Source organism: Hoplias malabaricus, chromosome 14, assembly GCF_029633855.1.
Source record: "Hoplias malabaricus isolate fHopMal1 chromosome 14, fHopMal1.hap1, whole genome shotgun sequence".
Lineage (NCBI taxonomy): Eukaryota > Metazoa > Chordata > Actinopteri > Characiformes > Erythrinidae > Hoplias > Hoplias malabaricus.
In genome coordinates this window covers 37507968-37532280 of record NC_089813.1, presented here as the reverse complement: position 1 = coordinate 37532280, position 24313 = coordinate 37507968, and the positions used below count along the sequence as shown (strand labels likewise).

The window sequence follows — 24313 nt, the reverse complement described above, 5'->3', positions numbered from 1 at the left end:
ATAGATAGAGAGATAGAGAGAGAGAGAGAGAGAGAGAGAGAGAGAGAGTGTCATTTACTTCATCTTTTTAGAAGCTTTTTAGAAGCTTATCATTCACACAAAAACTACAAAGTCTGTAACTCACCGTTCTCCTGACTCGTGGAGTCTGACGTGGAGCTGCTCTCTGACTTCATTGTGTTGTCTGTGAAAACAAACAAAAAAATATATATATATATATATGTGTGTGTGTGTGTGTGTGTGTGTGTGTGTGTACATTTGTGTGTTCTATTGGTTCATGACCTTTTATCATAATGTAAATAGTGCTCTAATATGGAAAAATAAACATTGACAACAACATTATCTATATACACAGATGCATGCATATCTACAATACATACAGGACATATGAATGACCTCACATCCTGACAAATCTGTGTGTGTGTGTGAGAGAGAGAGATCCTATGGCAGTAATAATGGAAGGAAACCATGCAGTTACTTCCTCTACTGTACAAACTTGCTTTTCTAAGACAGACCTTTTCCAGGGTGTGTGTGAGGGAGACATTTCTTCCCAAATTAATAATACACTTGTGCACACACACACACACCTTCCCACGGTCTCTCTCTCTCTCTCACACTGTCATAAAGCTGAGTCTAATCTCCATAAGCTTAAACTGAGAGAGAGAGAGTGTGAGAGAGAGAGAGAGAGAAAGAGAGAGAGAGAGAGAAAGAGAAAGAGAGAGAGAGAGAGATCAAAGCTAAGCCAGCCTGGAGCCAAGCCCAAAGACAGCAAACTGTTCTACTGCAGCCTGACAGCAGTACTGGGTTCAGTCCTATGGAGTGTGTATATATATATGTGTGTGTGTGTGTGTGTGTGTGTGTGTGTGTGTGTGTGTGTGTAAGTTTCAAGGCATCTCCCATGAGCTGTTTTAGTGCTTGAGGAAGGTCAGAAAGAACAATGGCTCCAAGGCCTTGAATGATGTTACATAACAATGTTAGAAGTCCTTGAGGTTCCTGTTATGTTTCTGCTATGTTTGCTTTCCCTAATCCAGAAGTTCCTTACCAGAGCAACAATATAAGAAAAGCTACTTATTTTCCTATTCATTATACTGCTAAATATAAAATGTATATAGTTAGACAAATACAAGCTATGTACATACAAGCACACACATACACACACACACACACACACATATATATATATATATATGCTCAGTAAAACTATATAAATAAATACAATTTAAAAATATATCTAAATAAAATATGAGATGTTTTTACTCAGAACTGAAATATACAGGAAACTAACAACCACTATAACATCCTTATTAATATGCATGCCTCGTTAGACATTAATTAGAGGAACGTGTGTGTGTGATGGGCTGAGCTGGTCAGCTGAGCTCGGAGGCAGAGGGTCTTAATAGCTGGACTTGGCAGAGGGTCAATAATTCTGATTGGACTAATGTTATATGTGTTACTTCAAAGATTCGATAATTTTTTGCCTTTTTCCACCATCGCATCCTAATTAGTATGCATGTCTCATTAGATTAATAAATGGATAGTAAGTCCTCGTTAATGAGACTGAGCCAGTCAGCTGTGTTATGAGGTGTGAGGGGGGGGGGTATAAATGGCTCTAATTGGCTGAGAGACTGGAGTACTTCAGTAAAATCTAATTAAAAGTTCTATACTTATTTTATTTGATTAAAATATGGAAAATTATAAACAAAGTAAACATTCTGTAGGTGTTTTCTGGGAATGTACGTTTCACAAAATGAAATATTTAAAAAATGTATATGAAAACAATATTTTAAACTGTAGCTAATTAGCATTATGCTAATTGCCCCATTCTGATTGGTGGAAAATAGCTTTCATTCAGTATAATAACAATCAGCATAATCATTGTCAATGGTCTTGATTTTATAAAGCAGCTGGAATACTGACACCTGGTGGCCTGGATGTGTCACAGATTCTATACTTATACTTATTTTTATTTTCACAAACATTAATTGCTTTTTTCTCATGTAAAATATGTGTTATAATGAAAATAATCCGCAGGACTATGCTTACCAGTGTGGCATCCTCTGTGGACTGTCCTCTTGCTGTTATTCAGTGGTTGCTCTGCGTCTGTGTGCCTGCGGAGGGCACCACTGAACAGAGGCTTTTTCCTCCGCTGAGATGCCTCATCCTCCTACATCACAACAAACATAGATCAATTGTTACGGTCACTAAATCTGACAAAGAATATCACTTATAACACCACCATCACCACCGCAGGCCTAAGATAAATGTACCTCGATCTTTGGATTGTGTTTGAATCCGATGCGAGCCAAACCAACCCTGCGCCGGACCTGAGGGGGTTTCTCTCCCACCTCAAGAGGAAATTCATTTGGAACCTCTCCCGTCAGTTCCTGCAGAATTAGCCACAATACAGCATACGTCACTACAGCACACGACTTCAACAGCTGATGGACATGACTGTGGGACTGTGAACTTCTTTTGACCTCTTTGTGATGCAGCCATAAACACATTAAACACGAACTTAAACCTCAGATGTGGTTTAAGATGTGGGCCTCATTGTAAATGAGGGTTTTCCTCGATGTACTTCAGAGTGAAAATAAAGGTTGATTGATTGATTGATTACATTCAGTGAAGTTGAGGTCTGGACTCTGGGGCGGCCAATCCACCTTTGTAAACATTGTTTTACAGCAGCTTCTTTCTTAAGTTGTGTCTATTTCCTTTTCTGAGTAAGGGATTCTTGACTGCTTCACATCCTTTCAGACTCATACTACTCAGTTTTTCTTCTCCATCACAAGAGGGATGGACATGAATGGCTGTGGATGGGTTTGATATGAAGCGAGAGTTGAGCTTGCTTTTCGCCTCTCCATCAAAGATGAAGGCTCAGGTTACGTTAATCTGAAGAGGACAGATTAGGAGGTGTAGTTTTAGATCTTATTCACTTCTCCTCTTTCTAAAATTAGTGGATTTTATCTAATATCATAAACACATATTGTTAACTTCTGTAAGTTCTTTAAATGTAATGAAAAACAAAAAGGAGGGCAGTCTCTAAGTAAGTCATGTACATTTTGAGTTGTAAGAATAATATAAAACCTGAAAAACATGGCCAGGAGGTGTTATGTGTGATGGTTTGCACTCTGATGTTTCCTGGAGGAAGCACAGCAGGATGACAGCACTTATGTCCAGTTATCGGGTACTCAGAGTCGAGGAGAGAGCCACGGACAGCAGGGCACAGCACGAGAGTGGCTATCAGTGTCCGAGCGCTGCAGGGCTCAGAAGTGTGATAATTAGGTGTGGTTAGGTGTGTGTTTCTGGACATTTTTTTGTGGTTGAGAAAGAAAGAGAGAGAGAGAGAGAGAGAGATACTCACAGCCTCCTGTATACACACTCTTCTGAGTTCAGCGAGGCGTGTACTGAGTAAAGTCTGAAGACTCCTGCGTCTCTCCTGCAGTTCCACCATCCGCTCAGCTCGCTGCTTACTGTCCATACAACCCTGCAGCTCTACACTCACACACACACACAGGGTTTATAATCGTGTAAGGACTACACTCCCATATATATGTACAGTATTTATATGTACAGTATTTGGAAACACATTCACACACATCTGGTAACACTACATACAAACAAATATAGACAGATGTCTCTTTCACACATGCATGTGAATGTGCACACTCGCAACAGTCCCTGACATTACCCTGGTAGCACCCCTGTAAAGACTCCGGGTGAAGTCGGAGTCAGCACATGTGAGAACGGCACCGGAAATGTTCCGGAGTTCTCCTGCACGCACTGCACAGGTGCTGCACCTCCCCTAAACCTGTGTTTAATTTCCTGCTGCGAGAGCGCATCTGACACAGAAAATCTCCCACAGTGCACTGCATGTGTGAAAGACCACTCTGGGACATCTCCAGATCTGATACACTACAGTTTCTCTAGAAATTCTCTGGAGTTCATGTGTGGAAGAGGCAACACAAATAACACACACTCAATAATAAATTACCAGGTCCAGTAATCAGGTGACCTTTGACCTCCATGTCATGTGTCTCCTGCTTGACCTTGCTGCCTGCTGACCTTGAGCTCACCTGGAGAGGGAGAGAGAGAGAGAGAGAGAGAGAGAGAGGGATGTTTGTATTGTTGCTTGTCCTGTAATCTGCACATCATACACATGCAGCACGTTTTCAGGCAAAATGAAAATGATAAGATCTTCAAAGACCTGCAGATACAGTACAACTGAAGAGGTAATACAATATAGAGGTCTTCAGCCGAGAACTGGAGTGATCTTTATCTTACTTTCCTCACACCGCAGACCAGACTTCAGCATTCCTGGGTCAAACTTGTGTTTTTATTATTAATATTAAGCTGAAAGCACCTGAACAATAAGCCTGCAGTTTAAAAAGATACATATCTCTTAAAATATGAAGTAAAATGAAATACAAAATGCCATTTTTGGACAGTAGGCCAAAAGATTGAGCCTTTAAAGTTTTACTCACATTCAAATAAAAAATAAAAGCAGACAAACTTTTAGACAAAATGTCTGAAATGTTAAGTTTGATCCTTGTCTGAAGACATTCATTCATTCATTGGGCGCAAGGCAGGAATACACCCTTGAGGGGGCGCCAGTCCTTCACAGGGCAACACACACACACATTCACTCACACACACACACCTACGGACACTTTTGAGTCGCCAATCCACCTACCAACGTGTGTTTTTGGACTGTGGGAGGAAACCGGAACACCCGGAGGAAACCCACATGGACACGCGGAGAACACACCACACTCCTCACAGACAGTCACCCGGAGGAAACCCACGCAGACACAGGGAGAACACACCACACTCCTCACAGACAGTCACCCAAAGGAAACCCACGCAGACACAAGGAGAACACACCACACTCCTCACAGACAGTCACCCGAAGGAAACCCACGCAGACACAGGCGACACGGTGGCTTGGTGGTTAGCACGTTCGCCTCCCAGCGCTGGGATCTTGGGTTCAAGTCCCATCTGGTTGGAGTTTCCATGTTCTCCCCGTGTCTGCGTGGGTTTCCTCCGGGGTCTCCGGTTTCCTCCCACAGTCCAAAAAACATGGAGGGTAGGTGAATTGGCTTCTGTAATAACTGTCCTGGTTTGTGAGTGAATGTGTGTGTGCCCAGATATGGATTGGCGCTCTGTCCTGGGTGAAGTCCTAGTGCCCGATGCAGTCCTCCAGGTGGACGGTCGTTTCTGGTTGAGAGTACGCTGTGCGCGTTTGGCTGCCGCTTCTCACCAGTGTGTGTGAATTGAGCGTTCTGAGCAGTGTAGATTGTAAAGCGTCCTTGGGTGTCTAGAAAGGCGCTATATAAGTGTAACGATAATAATAATAACAGGGAGAACACACCACACTCCTCACAGGCAGTCACCCGGAGGAAACCCACACAGACACAAGGAGAACACACCACACTCCTTACAGACAGTCACCCGGAGGAAACCCATGCAGACACAGGGAGAACACACCACACACCTCACAGACAGTCACCCGGAGAAAACCCACGCAGACACAGAGAGAACACACCACACTCCTCACAGACAGTCACCCGGAGGAAACCCACGCAGACACAGGGAGAACACACCACACTCCTCACAGACAGTCACCAGGAGGAAACCCACGCAGACACAGAGAGAACACACCACACTCCTCACAGACAGTCACCCAGAGGAAACCCACACAGACACAGGGAGAACACACCACACTCCTCACAGACAGTCACCTGGAGGAAACCCACACAGACACAGAGAGAACACACAACACTCCTCACAGACAGTCACCTGGAGGAAACCCACACAGACACAGAGAGAACACACCACACTCCTCACAGACAGTCACCCGGAGGAAACCCACACAGACACAGAGAGAACACACAACACTCCTCACAGACAGTCACCCGGAGGAAACCCACACAGACACAGAGAGAACACACAACACTCCTCACAGACAGTCACCTGGAGGAAACCCACGCAGACACAGAGAGAACACACCACACTCCTCACAGTCAGTCACCCGGAGGAAACCCACGCAGACACAGAGAGAACACACCACACTCCTCACAGACAGTCACCCGGAGCGGGACTCGAACCCACAACCTCCAGGTCCCTGCAGCTGTGTGCCTGTGACACTACCTGCTGCACTACTGTGCCACCCTGTCTGAAAACATATGTGTAGCAATATTTCACATCAATCAAACCCAGGGATGCAGGGTGGGGTTGACATTGTTTACATCCCTTTTGAAATATGAAAAACATTTACTCATATTTCTTTAGAGTTTAGGGTTTGTTCACATTTTTACCACTATAGAAATGGCCAAATCATACGGCTAGAGCGCGAGCCAAGTTTAATTCATCACGCTCACCCAGTCACTGTTTCAACAGTGAACATAGTTAAATGCCCAGCAGTGTGTTGTCTATAGATGTACATATTTTCACTTGTAAAATCAACAGAACACATGTATCTGTCAGAGAGGAGTGTGTCTCACCTTGCGGCTGTGTTCATGCGTGCTGCACTTTGTCGGGCCTGAGGCCATGCAGCAGCTCTAACACTCAGACTGCAGTAACACAGTCCACCTGAGGGATCGCCACCCTGCTGCTGGTGATGCGTACTCTGCAAATTCAAAGCCCTGCAAAAGACACACACACACACAAACACACATCAAAGAAACAGTGAGTAACACAGCAGCACCCACACATACGGGTCCCGAGTCAGACCCGGCTCTGAAGGTGGGCAGATAATTTAGTTTGTGGGTCTTTACAGTTACACTTTATATAAATGTGATGGGTCAGTGTGAGGGGATAAGGGCTAAGGATCCAGCAGCAATCACAAAGGTAAACAAAGATTACTCAGCCCGACCAGGTGCAGGAGAAGAGGGGCTCCATTCATACTGTTTAACTGCCTACAAGCATGAAATATTACATGCAATTTATGTCCAGACTTCAGCTACTTCATGCACCCCCAACTCTGGACACAATCAGTCACTTGTGCACGGTTTGTATCTTCTCTACAGACAAGCACCAGTTAAAATGAGACTCTCTGGAGCTTAAGGTCACTGTGCTCAGAGCCAAGCATCGGAAAGAGTGGTATAAAGCCACTCCAGCATTAAATCCTTCCTGGATTTTTCATGTGGTATTGTGTAGGGCTGGGCAATAATTCAATATTAACATATATCACAATATAAAATGTTTCAATTACAATCCTATGAATTTTAAACACATTTTCATTCATTCATTATCTGTAACCCTTATCCAATTCAGGGTCACAGTGGGTCCATCATTGGGCGCAAGGCGGGAATACACCCTGGAGGGGGCGCCAGTCCTTCACAGGGCAACACACACTCACACACTCACACCAACGGACACTTTTGAGTCGCCAATCCACCTACCAATGTGTGTTTTTGGACTGTGGGAAGAAACCAGAGCACCCGGAGGAAACCCACGCAGACACAGGGAGAACACACCACACTCCTCACAGACAGTCACCCGGAGGAAAGCCACGCAGACACAGGGAGAACACACCACACTCCTCACAGACAGTCACCCGGAGGAAACCCATGCAGACACAGGGAGAACACACCACACTCCTCACAGACAGTCACCCGGAGGAAACCCACGCAGACACAGGGAGAACACACCACACTCCTCACAGACAGTCACCCGGAGGAAACCCACGCAGACACAGGGAGAACACACCACACTCCTCACAGACAGTCACCCGGAGGAAACCCACGCAGACACAGGGAGAACACACCACACTCCTCACAGACAGTCACCCGGAGGAAACCCACGCAGACACAGGGAGAACACACCACACTCCTCACAGACAGTCACCCGGAGGAAACCCACGCAGACACAGGGAGAACACACCACACTCCTCACAGACAGTCACCCAGAGGAAACCCACACAGACAGGGGGAGAACTAAACACATTTTCAACATTTCAATATACATTATTTACAGCGTCTGTCACTGACTGGGGGTCATTACAGGGCACCGCCATCACTTCAATGCACTCAATTTAAAATTAATCTTAAAAGTATTAATATTGACAAACCACTATGTTTATGTTTGAGGGTGATGTCATGTGTCTTGTTTGTTCTTGGACATTTTCAGTGGATTGTATACTGTTAATTGTTGATATCGCTATTATATCGATTAAAAGTAAGAAATATATCATGATATAAATTTGTATCCATATCGTCCAGCCCTAGTGTTGTGTGAAAGCACTGAGCCGCACAGTGCGCTTACACACATCAGTAATATGATGCACGGATATGATAAAGTGAGAATTTTTACCACTCATCAACAATTAATTGTTTGTAAAGCACAGAATTATGGCCACTTTTTGTCCAGGTCATACATCGATGACAATAGAATGGAGCTCATCCTTTTTTTTAGCTGTGAAGTTTATCATGACTTTCTAAACAAACTTACAATTCATGCCAGAACCATGAACACACACACACACACGTGGGAATATGAGCAGAGGAAGAGAAGCTCTCAGGACAGGAAACAGCCCCAAAAAGCCGGAAAAAAGAGAGAAGGAAGCAGAAATGGGAGGCATACACTGAACTATATAAACAACAGAAAGAAAGAGGGAGAGGGAGAGAGAAAAGAGAGAGAGAGAGAAAAGAGAGAGAGAGAGAAAGAAAGAAAGAGAGAGAAAGAGAGAAAGAAAGAGAGAAAGAAAGAGACAGAGAGAGAGAGAAAGAAAGAGAGAGAGAGAGAAAGAGAGCGAGAATGAGCGAGAGAGAGAGAAATAAAGAGACAGAAAGAGAGAGAGAAAGAAAGAAAGAAAGAGAGAGAAAGAGAGAAAGAAAGAAAGAAAGAAAGAGAAAGAGAGAAAGAAAGAAAGAGACAGAGAGAGAGAAAGAGAGCGAGAATGAGCGAGAGAGAGAGAAAGAAAGAGACAGAAAGAGAGAGAGAGAGAGAGAGAGAGAGAGAGAAATAAAGAGACAGAAAGAGAGAGAGAAAGAAAGAAAGAGAAAGAGAGAAAGAAAGAGAGAGAGAAAGAGAGAAAGAAAGAGAGAGAGAAAGAGAGAAAGAAAGAGTGAGAGACTAACACATTTACAGCATCAGCTGCTGTTCGATGACTAGTTCTGGATCCCAAACCCCACTCCATCTCAACCCAGAGGTTCTGGATGGAGTTCCATCACTCCAGAGAACACTCTCCAGTTCCCACAGCTCAATATGGCACTGACCCTGATGACCTTAAGCTCATATGCAGCAAAAACACAGAGAATCAAGAAAAACCCTCCAACAAAGCAGTGCTGTGGTTTACAGTTCTAATCCAAAAGTGCCCCACAGCCACTTCCTGTAAACATCTCTGTCTGCACACACCACAGGCACCAACAACATTCCCTCCATCTTCAGCTCAGTGTCCAACAAACAAGCTTTTCTCACACTCCCCCAGCACTTTCCCCTAAACAGTGATTACCTGAGTCTATGAACTGCATGAGAAACATCTTCAGAAACTCTACAAACGCACTTTCTGTTCACCAAGCCACCCACAAAGAAACAACAGTGGCTTGGGTGCTTTTTTTACCCAGGATTAAATGTCCACATGTGTGTTATTTCAAACCCACTGTTTTAAAACAGAAGTAAATACATAAAAATCAAGATTATCTGTCAGTCACTCTTATCCAGTTCAGGATCGCAGTGCGTCCCGTGCCTACCTGGAATCACTGGGCGCAAGGCAGGGACACACCTTACATACGGCACCACACACTCACACCTAGGGACTTGTTTTAGTATCCAATCCACCTATGTGTTTTTGGACTATGGAAGAAACTGAAGCACCTAGAGGAAACCCACGCATACACAGGGAGAACACACAAAACTCCTCATCAGGATTCTACAATGTCAATTTTAATAACTGCAAGTTATTTTTGAAACCACTCCCATTGGAGTGCAGGGGATATGTTTTTTGTTTTATTAAATCTCATATTTTCCCAAGAGTTATTCATTCATTCATCTTCTGTAACCATTTCATACACTTTCACACACACACACCCAGTCACTTGCGCGCACACACCTGTGGACACTTTCACACAGCCATTCACCCTACCAATATGGCTTTTGTGATTGTGAAACCAGTGCACCCCGATGAAACCCCCAACACACACATGGAATAGAGCAAACTTCTTACAGACCTGAGGTGAGGATTGAACCCAGGACCCCACGATCCTGTGTGCTAGTGACCCCACATGCAGCAACGCCTGGTTGCCCCAGCCATTCATTCATTCATTGTCTGTAAGCACTTTATCCAGTTCAGGGTCGTGGTGGGTCCAGAGCCTACCCGGAATCATTGGCCGCAAGGCAATAACACGTCCTGGAGGGGGTGCCAGTCCTTCACAGGGCGACACACACTCACACATTCACTCACATGCTCACACCTACGGACACTTTTGAGTCGCCAATCCACCTACCAACGTGTGTTTTTGGACTGTGGGAGGAAACCGAAGCACCCGGAGGAAACCCACGCAGACACAAGGAGAACACACCACACTCCTCAGACAGTCACCCGGAGGAAACCCACGCAGACACAGAGAGAACACACCACACTCCTCACAGACAGTCACCCGGAGGAAACCCATGCAGATACAGGGAAAACACACCACACTCCTCACAGACAGTCACCCGGAGGAAACCCACACAGACACAGGGAGAACACACCACACTCCTCACAGACAGTCACCCAGAGGAAACCCACACAGACACAGGGAGAACACACCACACTCCTCACAGACAGTCACCTGGAGCGGGATTCGAACCCAAAACCTCCAGGTCCCTGGAGCTGTGTGAGTGCGACCCTTCTTGCTGCACCAGATATGGCTTGGTTAAAACCCATTTGAAAAACCCTTTTATATTATGAACTCAAAGCAAGCACCCTCACTCAGACACACACACACACACACACACACACACTCGTGGGGTCAGAAGAAGGCCAATTGAAAGTGATCCACCTGATGAGTTGAATACAAATAAACGAGTGTATATAGAGTAAACAGTGCAGGCCGCGTTCTCCCTCGCTACTTCAGTGTTGAGTTTCAGGCGATGGAGCCGTGCTGCTGTCTGTGGGAGAGAGACCAAGGCCATCAACACACACAAAAAAACCCTCTCATCATCACATTCGCGACAAAACAAAAAACACCGGAACCACAAACACTCACAGAGGCCAGATTAGAGGAACTGTACTAGGAAACCGAGATAGAGAGAGAGAGAGAGAGAGGGAGAGAGGGAGAGAGAGAGAGAGAGAGAGAGGCAGAGAGAGAGAGAGAGAGAGAGAGAGAGGGGGAGAGAAAGAGAGAGGGAGAGAGAGAGGGAGAGAAGGAGAGAGAGAGAGAGAGAGGGAGAGAGAGAGAGAGAGAGAGAGAGAGAGAAGGAGAGAGAGAGAAGGAGAGAGGGAGAGAGAGAGATAGGGAGAGGGAGGGAGAGGGAGAGAGAGAGAGGGAGAGAGAGAGAGGGAGAGAGAGAGAGAAGAGAGAGAGGGAGAGAGAGAGGGAGAGAGAGAGAGGGAGAGAGAGGGAGGGAGAGAGAGAGTGAGAGAGAGAGAGAGTGAGAGAGAGAGAGCGATAGAGAAAGGGGAGATAAGAGGGAGAGTGGACCTGATAAAATGGACTATGTGTGCAGCTACAAGGTATATGTACTTAATACAGTGAACAACGAGCCACTCTCACGCCCCTAAACAGTGCAGCTAAACTGTGTTTATCTGTGGAGTAATGTGTGTGTGTGTGTGTGTGTGTGTGTGTGTGTGTGTGTGTGTGTGTGAGGGATGGAGTAAACGTTGAAATAAATGCTGTGCTGTTCTCAGTGGGTTTGCCAGCATTCCGGCACCTTCTCTAAGTCATGTTGGAGCCTGTGTTATTGTTTCTCTACAGATGGGCCTGTCCAGCTCTCATTATTTCTCCCTCCCTCCCTGTCTGTCTCTCTCTGTTCTCCTGACCTCAGCAGATTGGTTGTTGCTATACTAAGAGCTGTCGTTTCTCTGCTCAACGTTTCTCCTCAGAGTTTTTGAGGATTTTTCACTTTTTCCAGAAAAATAGAGATGCAGCGGCTCAGCAAATATCTACAGTGACCTCTCTGATCTTAACAAGGGCTGACAGAAACACACACACACTCCAACAGGCAGACACACACTCTGCTGTTCTGTGCCTCCAGTAATTAATCTGGCACTAACGAGAAAGTGTGGACACAGCTGTGTTTCCACATGGCCGCTCAACACAGGTTTAGCGCACACACACACACAAACCCAGACCCATGTCTCTCATCTAAGCTCAAAGCCAAATGTCTCACACACTCCGGACTGACCCCAGGCTGATAAGCGGTCAGCACAGGTCAGGCTTAAACATTCCTCAGTACGTAACGACTGTGTGGGTCATTGGACAAGACAACAGCCCCAGAGCAGAGCCAAAGAAAAAAAGAATCAGCTTTATCTACAAACGTCTGTCATCTTCATTAGAAACACATAGAGGACAATCTCTGCTGATAACATCCGGCCCAATAACAGGGGGTTTACCACAGTCATGGGCTGTTTTCAGATTTGGCCCTAAGCATTGTCTTATTTGCCCCTGGTGTTTGTTTTAGTGGTCAATGTTGATGCAGTTCAACATTGTTCTCTCTGAATTTGAGACCCCAGCTTATACAGTACTAGCCAGCCCATGACAGACATACACTCTTCTATGTGTGTGTGTGTGTGTGTGTGACCCAGTGCCAGTGTCCTGCAGGGTGATGACAATGTTGTTAGGACCCCATGTTTATAAAGTAGCTCTGAATATAGAACATTACCTGCTTCCTCATTCACTCATTGTCTGTAAGTGTTAATCCAGTTCAGGGTCGCGGTGGGTCCGGAGCCTACCCTGAATCACTGGACGCAAAGCAGGAACACACCCTAGAGGGGGCGCCAGTCCATCACAGGCTGACATTCACTCACACACGGCATTTTTGGACCATGGGAGGAAACCAGAGCACCTGGAGGAAACCAACGCGGACACAGGGAGAACACACCAAACTCTTCACAGACAGTCACCTGGAGCCGGACTTGGGTAAATAGGTCTCTAATCTCTGTTTATCACAGTGTGTGCAAGGTCAACGTGGGTCTGTCGGCTAATGTGACAGATCTGGGCAATTGGCGCTTTCCTCGAGGGTGTTGGGATGTCCAGCGCATTGTAACATTAGCTGCTGAGTGTCCCATTTGCTTGTCTTCACCCCCCCCCCCCAGACTGTTGCCTTTGTGTGAGGTTATTTAGATGTAGACATAATGGAGGTAAAACGTCTTTCAGTAATCAAGGTCCAATATGATTTTCAGTTGACATTAAAAGAACTGTTGGTTGGTAATATGCATGTGCACAACTTTCTATTTAACCCAGAGGTATTAGAAATCTCAGTGTATTTTAGCGCACAGAATTATTTAACAAGCAATCTGTACCACCTTTAAAAAAGCAGAATGTTGTTTGCGAGGGTTTAGAGACATTTTCTGGATGTATTTACAGAAAAGCTTTGAGCTTCTAGTGTTTGCTAGCAAAGTTAGCAAAAGGTCTTGAAGGTCCAGGGCTAAAAGGTGCATCTCAGCAGGAGGTGAGCTCCCGAGCCCCCGCTGGCAGCAATAGCAGCTAAGTAGGTAGCATTTTAACCAAGATCATACAAAACAGCTAATTAGTTTAAAGTTTCCTCAACCTACCATAATGTACACAATTTAAATAACTCAAAATACAATTTAATTATGATTAAGGGCGGCACGGTGGCGCAGCAGGGAGTTTCGCAGTCACACAGCAGAGGTTGTGGGTTCGAGTCCTGCTCCGGGTGATTGTCTGTGAGGAGTGTGGTGTGTTCTCCCTGTGTCTGCGTGGGTTTCCTCCAGGTGACTGTGTGTGAGGAGTGTGGTGTGTTCTCTCTGTGTCTGCGTGGGTTTCCTCCGGGTGACTGTCTGTGAGGAGTGTGGTGTGTTCTCCCTCTGTCTGCGTGGGTTTCCTCCGGGTGATTGTCTGTGAGGAGTGTGGTGTGTTCTCCCTGTGTCTGCGTGGGTTTCCTCCGGGTGACTGTCTGTGAGGAGTGTCGTGTGTTTTCCCTGTGTCTGCGTGGGTTTCCTCCAGGTGCTTCGGTTTCCTTCCATGGTCCAAAAAGACATGTTGGTAGGTGGATTGGCGACTCAAAAGTGTCCATAGGTGTGAGTGTGTGTCGCCCTATGAATGACTGGCAACCCTGAATTGGATAAGCGGAATGAGTTAATAATTATGATTAGATACATCAGGGAAAACATTCTTTAATGCAGTGATTCATAAAGTGAGAGGTGGGCCACATGGGGAGTCAACAGAGCTACTGGGGAGTGTGTCTGTGTGTGTAAGGAGGTGGGGGGCTGGCTTGCAAATATTCCCATCTACAAAAGTAGCCACTGCAACAACAACAAAAAAAAAAAGTTTGGGAACCACTGCTTTAATGGTCTTTGAACTATTCCCACATCCAAAGTTCTCAGTAGTTCCTAAGGGATTAGAGGAGGTCTCTCTAATGAAAATAATGGCAGAATGGCACTACACCTTCATAACCCTGTGAGCTGGGGGTCAGACTCTGGTCTGTGTAAAACACTCAGTCGGTGCCGCGTCAGTGTAACGTGATCTAACCCTCTGAAAGACCCTCGGTTTTTGACATGATCAAATGCGACATTATGTTCTCAGTGATGAATGAAGCGTGGGCCAAACAACCAGCAGCAGTTGGAACACATGCGGCCTGGCTGCAGCTGCGGATATTCAGCAGAGGCCAAATGGGGCTTTGACGGGTCACATGTGACACACATGACACCGACCAGCAGAACTAGAGGTGTCCAGAATGAGATCGTGGCGTAATGGCAGTGAATCATGATGGGACTGAGGCCTGAAGTGTGTCCACTCTGAGGGACAACTTCAATATAATACACTGTTCAGCAGTGCTCATCCCTCTTTCCCGTCCTCCTTCATTCCTGTCCTCTGGCAGAGCCCCAAACCCCACTCCCTCCCACCCCCCCACGTCAACACACACAAAAGCCACCATGCCCCACCAAGCAGGCCAGGTGGGGTAGGGCATATTTCCTCTGACTGAACGCAGCAGTGGCTTCAGCAGACAGCAGATGGTAGGAACATATGCAATCACACACATCCAACTGCCACTGTCCATCTACATTCAGTGTTAAACCTGCTATCTGACTTTTACCTTTAAATCTATTCAACTGTTAAACCCTTAACATCAGTAGACCTCCAGCATCCATTATGATTATCAGTTCACCCAGAATGTAGAAGGAAAGCCTCTCGTTACTTGTTAATTCCAATGTGAAGACCATGAGAGCCTTCTTCTGGTTTTGTTAGAAACTAACTGACAGCAGGAGCAAGGACAAAACATGTTTGGTAATGATGACGCCTCATAACAACAGAGAAATGAACTGTAATATCCAGAGCCGCTTCACCACCGCACCATGACCACTGCTGAGTGTAAACATACCTATCATACACAGGCACAGGAGAGCTGTTGTTATTAAACGAGTCTAGACAAGCTTAGTTTAGCTGGACCGTGGGGCTCATGTCCTACATTCCCTGTAGTGCCAATTCCACATTGCAGTATTTTAAGAACTTTTCTTCAGGGCAAAGCTAACCAACGCTGGGCAGTTGTGTTCTCCTCCAAGTGTGTTGAGCTCATGTCTCATGTCTCAGTGGAACTTTCACCCTTCAGCTTGGTAGCGTTGTGTGTGATTGAAGGAGGCAGGAACACCATGCTATACCAATAAAAGTGCTTGGCTAAGAGTCCTAATGCTACACTTCACTATAACCGCCTCTACAACATGATTAAAACGGAGAGTTGCTTTGGATATTAGCATCTGGCTAGTGCATTATAGATTACATGTGGGCAGCCGTGGGCTAATGGTTAGAGAACAGGGCTTAGGACTGAAAGGTTGTTGGTTTGATTCCCCTGATACTTTGTACAATGAAAAATAATTGCACATTTCATTATAGATTTATAGAAATATTGGTCATAGGTTTTGTTTCCAGATCACATTAATACAGTCCACATCCCAGAGTAACCAGTGGAATTTGCAATGACTAAAATTGATAAGACATTTAGGTGAATACCACATTTGGGTTCATTTAGGATGTTTTGTTAACATCTGAATTTGATAAAAAGTTATGGTTATATAGTAGTGTTTGTGAATGGAATTGATGCAACTTAGGGCGGCACGGTGGCGCAGCAGGTAGTGTCGCAGTCACACAGCTCCAGGGGCCTGGAGGTTGTGGGGTCGATTCCAGCTCCGGGTGACTGTGAGGACAGTGGTGTGTTCTCCCTGTGTCTGCGTGGGTTTCCTCCGGGTGACTGTCTGTGAGGAGTGTGGTGTGTTCTCCCTGTGTCTGCGTGGGTTTCCTCCAGGTGACTGTCTGTGAGGAGTGTGGTGTGTTCTCCCTGTGTCTGCGTGGGTTTCCTCCAGGTGACTGTCTGTGAGGAGTGTGGTGTGTTCTCCCTGTGTCTGCGTGGGTTTCCTCCGGGTGACTGTCTGTGAGGAGTGTGGTGTGTTCTCCCTGTGTCTGCGTGGGTTTCCCCCGGGTGAATGTCTGTGAGGAGTGTGGTGTGTTCTCCCTGTGACTGCATGGGTTTCCTCCGGGTGACTGTCTGTGAGGAGTGTGGTGTGTTCTCCCTGTGACTGCATGGGTTTCCTCCGGGTGACTGTCTGTGAGGAGTGTGGTGTGTTCTCCGTGTCTGTGTGATTTTCCATGTTTAGCTCCTGAAACATGCAGCACATTTGCTTCATCATATGGGTTCTTTGTTCAGAACAAAGCAAGCCCACTGATAATTGACCATGGAAATTGTCTTCCACACGTGAAAAATAGCAGCCAGATGTAGGAGGAAGTCCAGAGGAACAGAGCTGATCTAGAATCTGTTACCCTCTTTGAACCCGTGGCTCATGTAGTGTACTGGATCCGTGTCCTTGGACAGGAACATCACATTTAAACATTAATATCTGTGGGCAAGACTTCTACGGTTATATTAGCCTAGATCTGTAACACGATTAAACTGGAAGCTGCTCACACAAAAGCCTCTGGCCAAGTGCCATGAATGTAGATGTAAATCACATTAGCGTCTGATCTGATCTTTGAGCAGTCTATCTGCACTGAGCCGTTTGATGTGTATGACCCCTGATTGGACCCCTGACACTAATCAATCTCCTCTTGTTAATATGACATTCTGAAATCTCTTATCTCTGTGCTCAGCTTTTCAATCCGCAACGAGGCGTTCTGAGGGTCACGTGACTGGTTAAGAAGCATTCATGAAGGGATAAACATCAGGAGCTACTTGCACATCTGGGAGGCACATGTTGCCTTGGTCTGCAGGCAGAGTTTGGGGGAGAGGGATGAAAACAATACCCTCAACACTACCATGACAAGTCACAGCTAACCGCAAAACACAGACGTCCCACTACAAAGCCCTGCTTCTGGATTCCTTTCCAAAACAGCCACACTGCCAAGCAACGTATTAAATATACATCCATTATTACAGCAGGTGGGTCATACATTATGGAGAAAGCTCCCACAACAAGGAGAAGCACCCACAGATAGTTTCATATTTTGAATGCGTACTTTCCACTACATGGCTTTAGAAGGAGTGTCGTGGTTGTTGAACTAAACCACTCCCTGTGACACTACGGCAAATCATTTTTTCCAAATGTAGTCAATCAGCTGAGACTTGTTCAGTGTCTGGAGTGTATTCTTTAGCTCTGGAGCGATGAGGATAAATACCACATGTCTCAGATCAAGCTCGGCTGTTTAAGAGTTCGACATGTCTGTGGTTCGACATCAGTGGTTGAGATGCTAAGAAGTTCATTCAAAGTGGTGTGAAGTGAAATTGTACAGAATTGTGAAGTGTACAGACATCGTTTAGAAAGATGCAATGTCTATAACTTAATTCTAGCCGTCTTACTTCCAAACCGAGCCCATCAGTGATATGTTCAGTTCTCTCTACTGTCATGGATTAAACCTCCAGCGTCCTGGGGTTGTGGGTTCAATGACCCGCTACGGCTGACTGCGAGGTGTTTGGTGTGTTCTCCCTGTGTCCGTGTGTTCTCCCAAAGTCCTGCAGTTTCAAAGCGGACATTCAGACATGGGTTTACCAGCTTATTTAACATGTCTTCTGGCATTCGAACAACACCACACACACACACATGTGTTAACAAGGTTAAACACTTGATTGTCACTGGAAGGGGTCTTTAATTATGGTAGAATAATGTTCACTCAATAAGGGTCTGTTTTCCTTGGGGTTCATTTGCCTCACAATGCTCAGAACATGCCATGGTGCAGTAACTGAATTTCATTCATTCATTATCTGTAAACGCTTATCCAGTTCAGGGTCACGGTGGGTCCAGAGCCTTCCTGGAATCATTGGGCGCAAGACGGGAATACACCCTGGAGGGGGCGCCACAGGGCAACACACACACTCACACATTCACTCACACCTATGGACACTTTTGAGTCACCAATCCACCTACCAACGTGTGTTTTTGGACTGTGGGAGGAAACCGGAGCACCCGGAGGAAACCCACACAGACACAGAGAGAACACACCACACTCCTCACAGACAGTCACCCGGAGGAAACCCACGCAGACACAGAGAGAACACACCACACTCCTCACAGACAGTCACCCGGAGGAAACCCACACAGACACAGGGAGAACACACCACACTCCTCACAGACAGTCACCCGGAGGAAACCCATGCAGACACAGAGAGAACACACCACACTCCTCACAGACAGTCACCCGGAGGAAACCCACGCAGACACAGGGAGAACACACCACACTCCTCACAGACAGTCACCCGTGGTCCCTGGAGCTGTGCGACTGCGACACCTACCTGCTTCACCAACGTGTCGCCCAGTAACTGAATTTAAAAAAATGCCATTTTGCACCAAAGACCTATGTCTCAGATATTCACTCATCATAATAACCTCCAGTGAGGTATTCAGAACGTATAGTGGTAGGTATTTAAATGCTTCAGATGTCTGGTTCCTATCACCACCACTGTGAACAGCTCTGATCTCAGTAGATTTCTCCAAAACCACTCCGAATGACTTTGTTTACATCGTTACACCATGGAATTATGCAGAAATGTTGAACGGTTCCGTGAAATCCCTTTTTTTTCTTCCAAGTATTTCTTTAATATTCTGCGTAGTTTGTGCATCACTGACGTCTGTTCAGTGTCCCAACTGAATAAATTAATAAATAAATGTTAAGAAAGACTGCTGGGGGATTTAGAAAATCTATATCATTGATGCTCTGTTCAAAGGTCTGCTGGAGAAGCGGTAGCTGCTTTAAATCAGAGTGTTATCCACAGCAGCACTGTGGGCTCTTTTATAGCCGCCTGATGAGGATTTACGGCTCTCTTCCAGCCTTTGAACTCTCCACAGTGCTCAGAACTACGCTACGGCGATGAATCCAAGCAGGTACAAAGGAGAAAGACACGTTAAGAGAGAGAAAACACACCACTGAGAGCAACAAGTAACATGGAAAATAAGAAGTGGGGAATGGAGGAGGCTGCGGAGAAGAAGCTTCAAAACACGTTCGGAAAGGCCGCTGTAACGAAGAAAATCATATATTTTTAAAAACTCAAACATGAAGAAGGGTATTATGGCTGCTTTAAATTAAATGGGGGAAATGAAACAAAAACAGAAGAAGAAATACTGGAAGAGGGAATCAAAGAGGAGGGTGCGGGGCTAAATGAATAAATTAGTGAGAAGCGAGGCGTTCCAGGCTACAGGGGGATACACACAAGCCTCAGAACAGAGAGAGAGAGAGAGAGCCCATTTAAAAGAAAGACAACAACACCCCAGCATCCAGCAGCTGGAATCATACGGATGCAAATATGAGACCTATTTGAATATTTGAAGCCAGAGGGAAGGATTCTCTCCCTCTATCTCACTGTTTATTTGTGTGTGTGTGTGTGTGTGTGTGTGTAGCCAATTTCTGATCACTGTTTCCACCAGATCAGCCTAATTCCTTCAAACAATCGTATCAGAGTGAATAAGCCCCATGACAGACCCTCTCTATAACACAGAGCCCATACTGTGACAGTTCATTCAACTGCATTTCCAGCAGAGGAAGCAGCTTAGGTGGAAAAAAACAACAACTTGGAAATCGTTTATTTGACCTGAAGTCTAGAGGGACCCAATGTCTCTGATGGTTGGAACAGTGAGTGAATAGGGTTCAAATCCCTGCCCAGGTACCAACACCACACCACACAGTTAAGAATTATTGGAATTTTAGCATGATCCTAACTCCACAGTGTGACATCATTAAAGCAACATTATGAAATGTTCATTCATTCATTCATTATCTGTAACCCTTATCCAGTTCAGGCTTGCGGTGGGTGCAGAGCCTACCTGGAATCATTGGGCGTAAGGTGTGAATACCCCCTGGAGGGGGCGCCAGTCCTTCACAGGGCAACACACACTCACACACTTTTGAGTCACCAATCCACCTACCAGCGTGTATTTTTGGACTGTGGGAGGAAACCGGAGCACCTGGAGGAAACCCACGCAGACACAGGGAGAACACACCACACTCCTCACAGATAGTCACCCAGAGGAAACCCACACAGACACAGAGAGAACACACCACACTTCTCACAGACAGTCACCCGGAGGAAACCCACGCAGACACAGAGAGAACACACCACACTCCTCACAGACAGTCACCCGGAGCGGGAATCGAACCCACGACCTCCAGGCCCCTGGAGCTGTGTGACTGCGACACCTACCTGCTGCGCCACTGTGTAATATTTTTACCTTAAATTTACATCTTCAAAATCATTGTGATGTTTCCCTGACCTGTAATAAGGAGAATACAGCCTCTATCCTTGTTAATGCAGGCTCAGCACATCAGAAACTTCACTATGTACCCTTCAGAGATGGGTAGGAAACCAATCCCATCTCCACCGCCCCCCGGATTTTAGGACGGTGCCGTAAAAGTGAATTAAATTCTTCAAACATAGGTGGAGCTCAGGCGCAAAATACGTAATCTTACCTAGTGTTGCTTTAAGAGTGTCAGGACATTGCTATCTGTATTAGTTCATGTGGCAGCCCTAAATTATGAATGTATTTAGATGAAAAACCCTGGAAAGGGCCCAAATAGAGATGTTCCCGAAGCATATAGCACCGTACTGTGTATATAAACTGAGAAACGTTGTGCTGAAGAACACATTTCAAACACTGAAGAAAGAGCTTATGACGCAAACTCCACTTTCCACCTGCACTGTGCTTACTCACGAGAGCAGATACGTCACACCCGCCGACCCATCGCTCCAAATAGCAACCATTAGGTCAAACAACAGGAGCGGATACACAGTGCTATTGCCTGGCATTAGCCCTCGGTTGCTGTGGTTTTGACGTACACGATTACATAATTACTTACAGAGTTTAGATTCTGCACTTGCAAAGGTATCGTTTAATGGCGAACAGATGAGAAAATATAAATATCCAATTAACAATATTACACTGTCAGCATAAGTGTGTTAACACTGGCTATTAAAACCTCGGAATCAGCGTTTTTAGTAGAGTTTCAGTAGAGCTTGCTTCAGATCTTGGTGCTAGAGCAGCTCTGAGTAATGGCTCTCAATCTCAGTCTTAACGTTTCCATTCACAGCACGTTTATCATCTCTAACACACCTGAGCCGAACAGGCCGGGGGTGTGTTAGACTGAGATTTACTGAGATTAAGGAGTAACAGCTTCAAGGAAACGAACTGATCAGTGAGTGAGGATGAGCTCATACTCAAAACACCACAGTGGGTTACGTCAGCCTTAGAACGGGAAGCAAACTAACAGCCAGTCGATGGCATAATGACAAATGTATATGCAAACAGTCAGGTCAGACTTCCTATAACCGCTCGTGAATGTGTTTGCATGAAATATTGACAGAATTGAATAATTAACCTTGACTTACCTAATACATGACAGGTGATGTACTTAGACACTGTGTTTGTCTCCTATAGATTGTTCAGCTTTGATCATATCTACTGCTAGAGTGGTGTGTGAGTGTATCTACTGTATGTTGCTCAAATTTAAATGGATCAGTGTGGATCTAGACCTTTGTAATCACTATGTAAAACAAACTTGTGCTTATTTTTGATGCAATGAAAAATGCAGGATACTCCTTTAAGTTTAGTTCCTGAAAGGTCCATGTTTTAAAAAAGAGCTGAGTGTGAAGAAAATACAGTTTTCCATCCCATATCTCCTTTACAAACATGCTTCTCTAGAAAACTCACATTGAATTGATTGTTCAGGAAGCTACAGCAGTTTATCTACAGCATGTTTTCAAAGAATTTTTTGGCACCATGTGTTTTTAAGAGCAGACAAGCAACAGGTCAGCTCTACTCAGAAAACTCAATTTATTCGTCGTGTTCATCCAGAGATGATACGGCACACATCAATTGCTCTGACTCTGAAACATCCTGTAATCACAAAGCAGTCAATAGAGCATAAACAGAGACCCACTGATAAAGTCAGACTTGCTTACAGAAGCACGTCACGGTCTTCAAAACCTCAGCAGCGTCAGCAAAGACATCAGGAGATTACAGTGTATCTCAGCAGAACGTTCTCCTACCATCACAACACTGATGGAGCTCCAATTCGATGGCTATTACACGCTGACGGAAATTTCATTAAGCTGCTCCATTGTCCTGGCGAAGAACACATGGTCTTAACAGCAGCCCATCAGTAATGTTCGCTATGTCTGTCACGTACGAGCGCTGTGCCATGAAGGAACAGCTGATTATGAGCAGAATGTGTGTAGTATCTTCAGCCTACATTCAAGACGGCCTTGGAAATGTTGGTATGCTTGGTATATACTTGGTGTTCCATATGTACCGTGAAGTAATATGGATCTTTTTTGTTAATTCTGTTAATATGCCCCCACCCAGAAGACAGAAAACAGCTTCAAGACTTATCAGTGACTTATGAGGCAAATATCTAAGACAAAATAATTGTTTATTAATCGTAATCGAGGTAAAAAGTTCAAATAATCAAATGAAATGATACTGATTTGCAGTCATATCACCCAGCACTATGGGGTATAGTATAATGCTGCACTGATACTGATCCATGCATCATTCTTACGACTATGATTGGGACCCATTGATCCAATGTACTTCAATATATATTGGTTTCTGTTTTAAGAGCACTATGATTGGACCGTACTGACACGCTTTAAAACCAGCCTCAAAAATGCTCTCATGGCTGATTGCCATCATATCCTCTCAGCCAAAGCTTTTCCATGAGACTAGAAGCGGTCACTGCAGTAAAGATGAACAAAATCACTGTTAATACTCGTCATTTCAGAAGAAAGTTTAGATGGGAAACTTTTGATAAAGTACTTCCCCACTATGAATGTGTGAAACTGTCCACAGGTGTGAGTGTGTGAGTGACTAGGTGAGTGTGTGAAATTATCCACAGGTGTGAGTGTGAGAGTGACTGGGTGAGTGTGTGAAATTATCCACAGGTGTGTGTGTGTGTGTGTGTGTGTGTGAGTGACTGGGTTAATGAGTGAAACTGTCCACAGTTGTGAGTGTGTGAGTGTCTAGGTGAGTGTGTGAAATTGTCCACAGGTGTGAGTGTGTGAGTGACTGGGTGAATGAGTGAAACTGTCACACAGGTGTGAGAGTGACTGGGTGAATGAGTGAAATTGTCCACAGGTGTGAGTGTGAGAGTGACTGGGTGAATGTGTGAAGATGTCCACAGGTGTGAGAGTGACTGGGTGAATGAGTGAAATTGTCCACAGGTGTGAGTGTGAGAGTGACTGGGTGAATGTGTGAAGATGTCCACAGGTGTGAGAGTGACTGGGTGAATGAGTGAAATTGTCCACAGGTGTGAGTGTGAGAGTGACTGGGTGAATGTGTGAAGATGTCCACAGGTGTGAGTGTTTGAGTGACTGGGTGAATGAGTGAAACTGTCCACAGGTGTGAGTGTGAGAGTGACTGGGTGAATGAGTGAAACTGTCCACAGGTGTGAGTGTCTAAGACCCCTAACTCTACATTTGCCTGCCTGTGTAACATGATTAGTATTGTACATTTCTCTGGATAATAACATCTACCAAATGCTGTAACTGTAAATGTAAATGCACAACAGAGAAAACTAGGATGGTCTTGGAGCTGAGATGGACACCTGTGCATTATAATGTCATAGAGGTATTGTTAAATAAATCCAGAAACAAACGTCTAAGGGTGGGGGGGGGGTGTGTCTTGGACTCACCAGTGTGTCCTGCTAAAGCACCACAGCTCAAACTGGACACTGTCAGAGACACTGAT

The 24313-nt window shown here is 45.3% G+C and overlaps 1 protein-coding gene across 2 annotated transcripts in view; it reads right to left on the bottom strand.

The window, feature by feature from the left end:
• Positions 1 to 24313, bottom strand: part of ccdc120a (coiled-coil domain containing 120a) — a 67335-nt gene that overhangs the window by 7986 nt on the left and 35036 nt on the right. For both annotated transcript variants that reach the window (XM_066644323.1, XM_066644324.1), the window contains exons 2-7: positions 6498 to 6638; positions 3989 to 4070; positions 3359 to 3489; positions 2265 to 2381; positions 2041 to 2161; positions 125 to 181 (exon numbers count right to left, since the gene is read on the bottom strand). In XM_066644323.1, the coding sequence (XP_066500420.1) occupies positions 125 to 181; positions 2041 to 2161; positions 2265 to 2381; positions 3359 to 3489; positions 3989 to 4070; positions 6498 to 6545 (556 nt within the window). In that variant the 5' untranslated portion in view covers positions 6546 to 6638. The remainder of the gene's footprint in view (positions 1 to 124; positions 182 to 2040; positions 2162 to 2264; positions 2382 to 3358; positions 3490 to 3988; positions 4071 to 6497; positions 6639 to 24313) is intronic.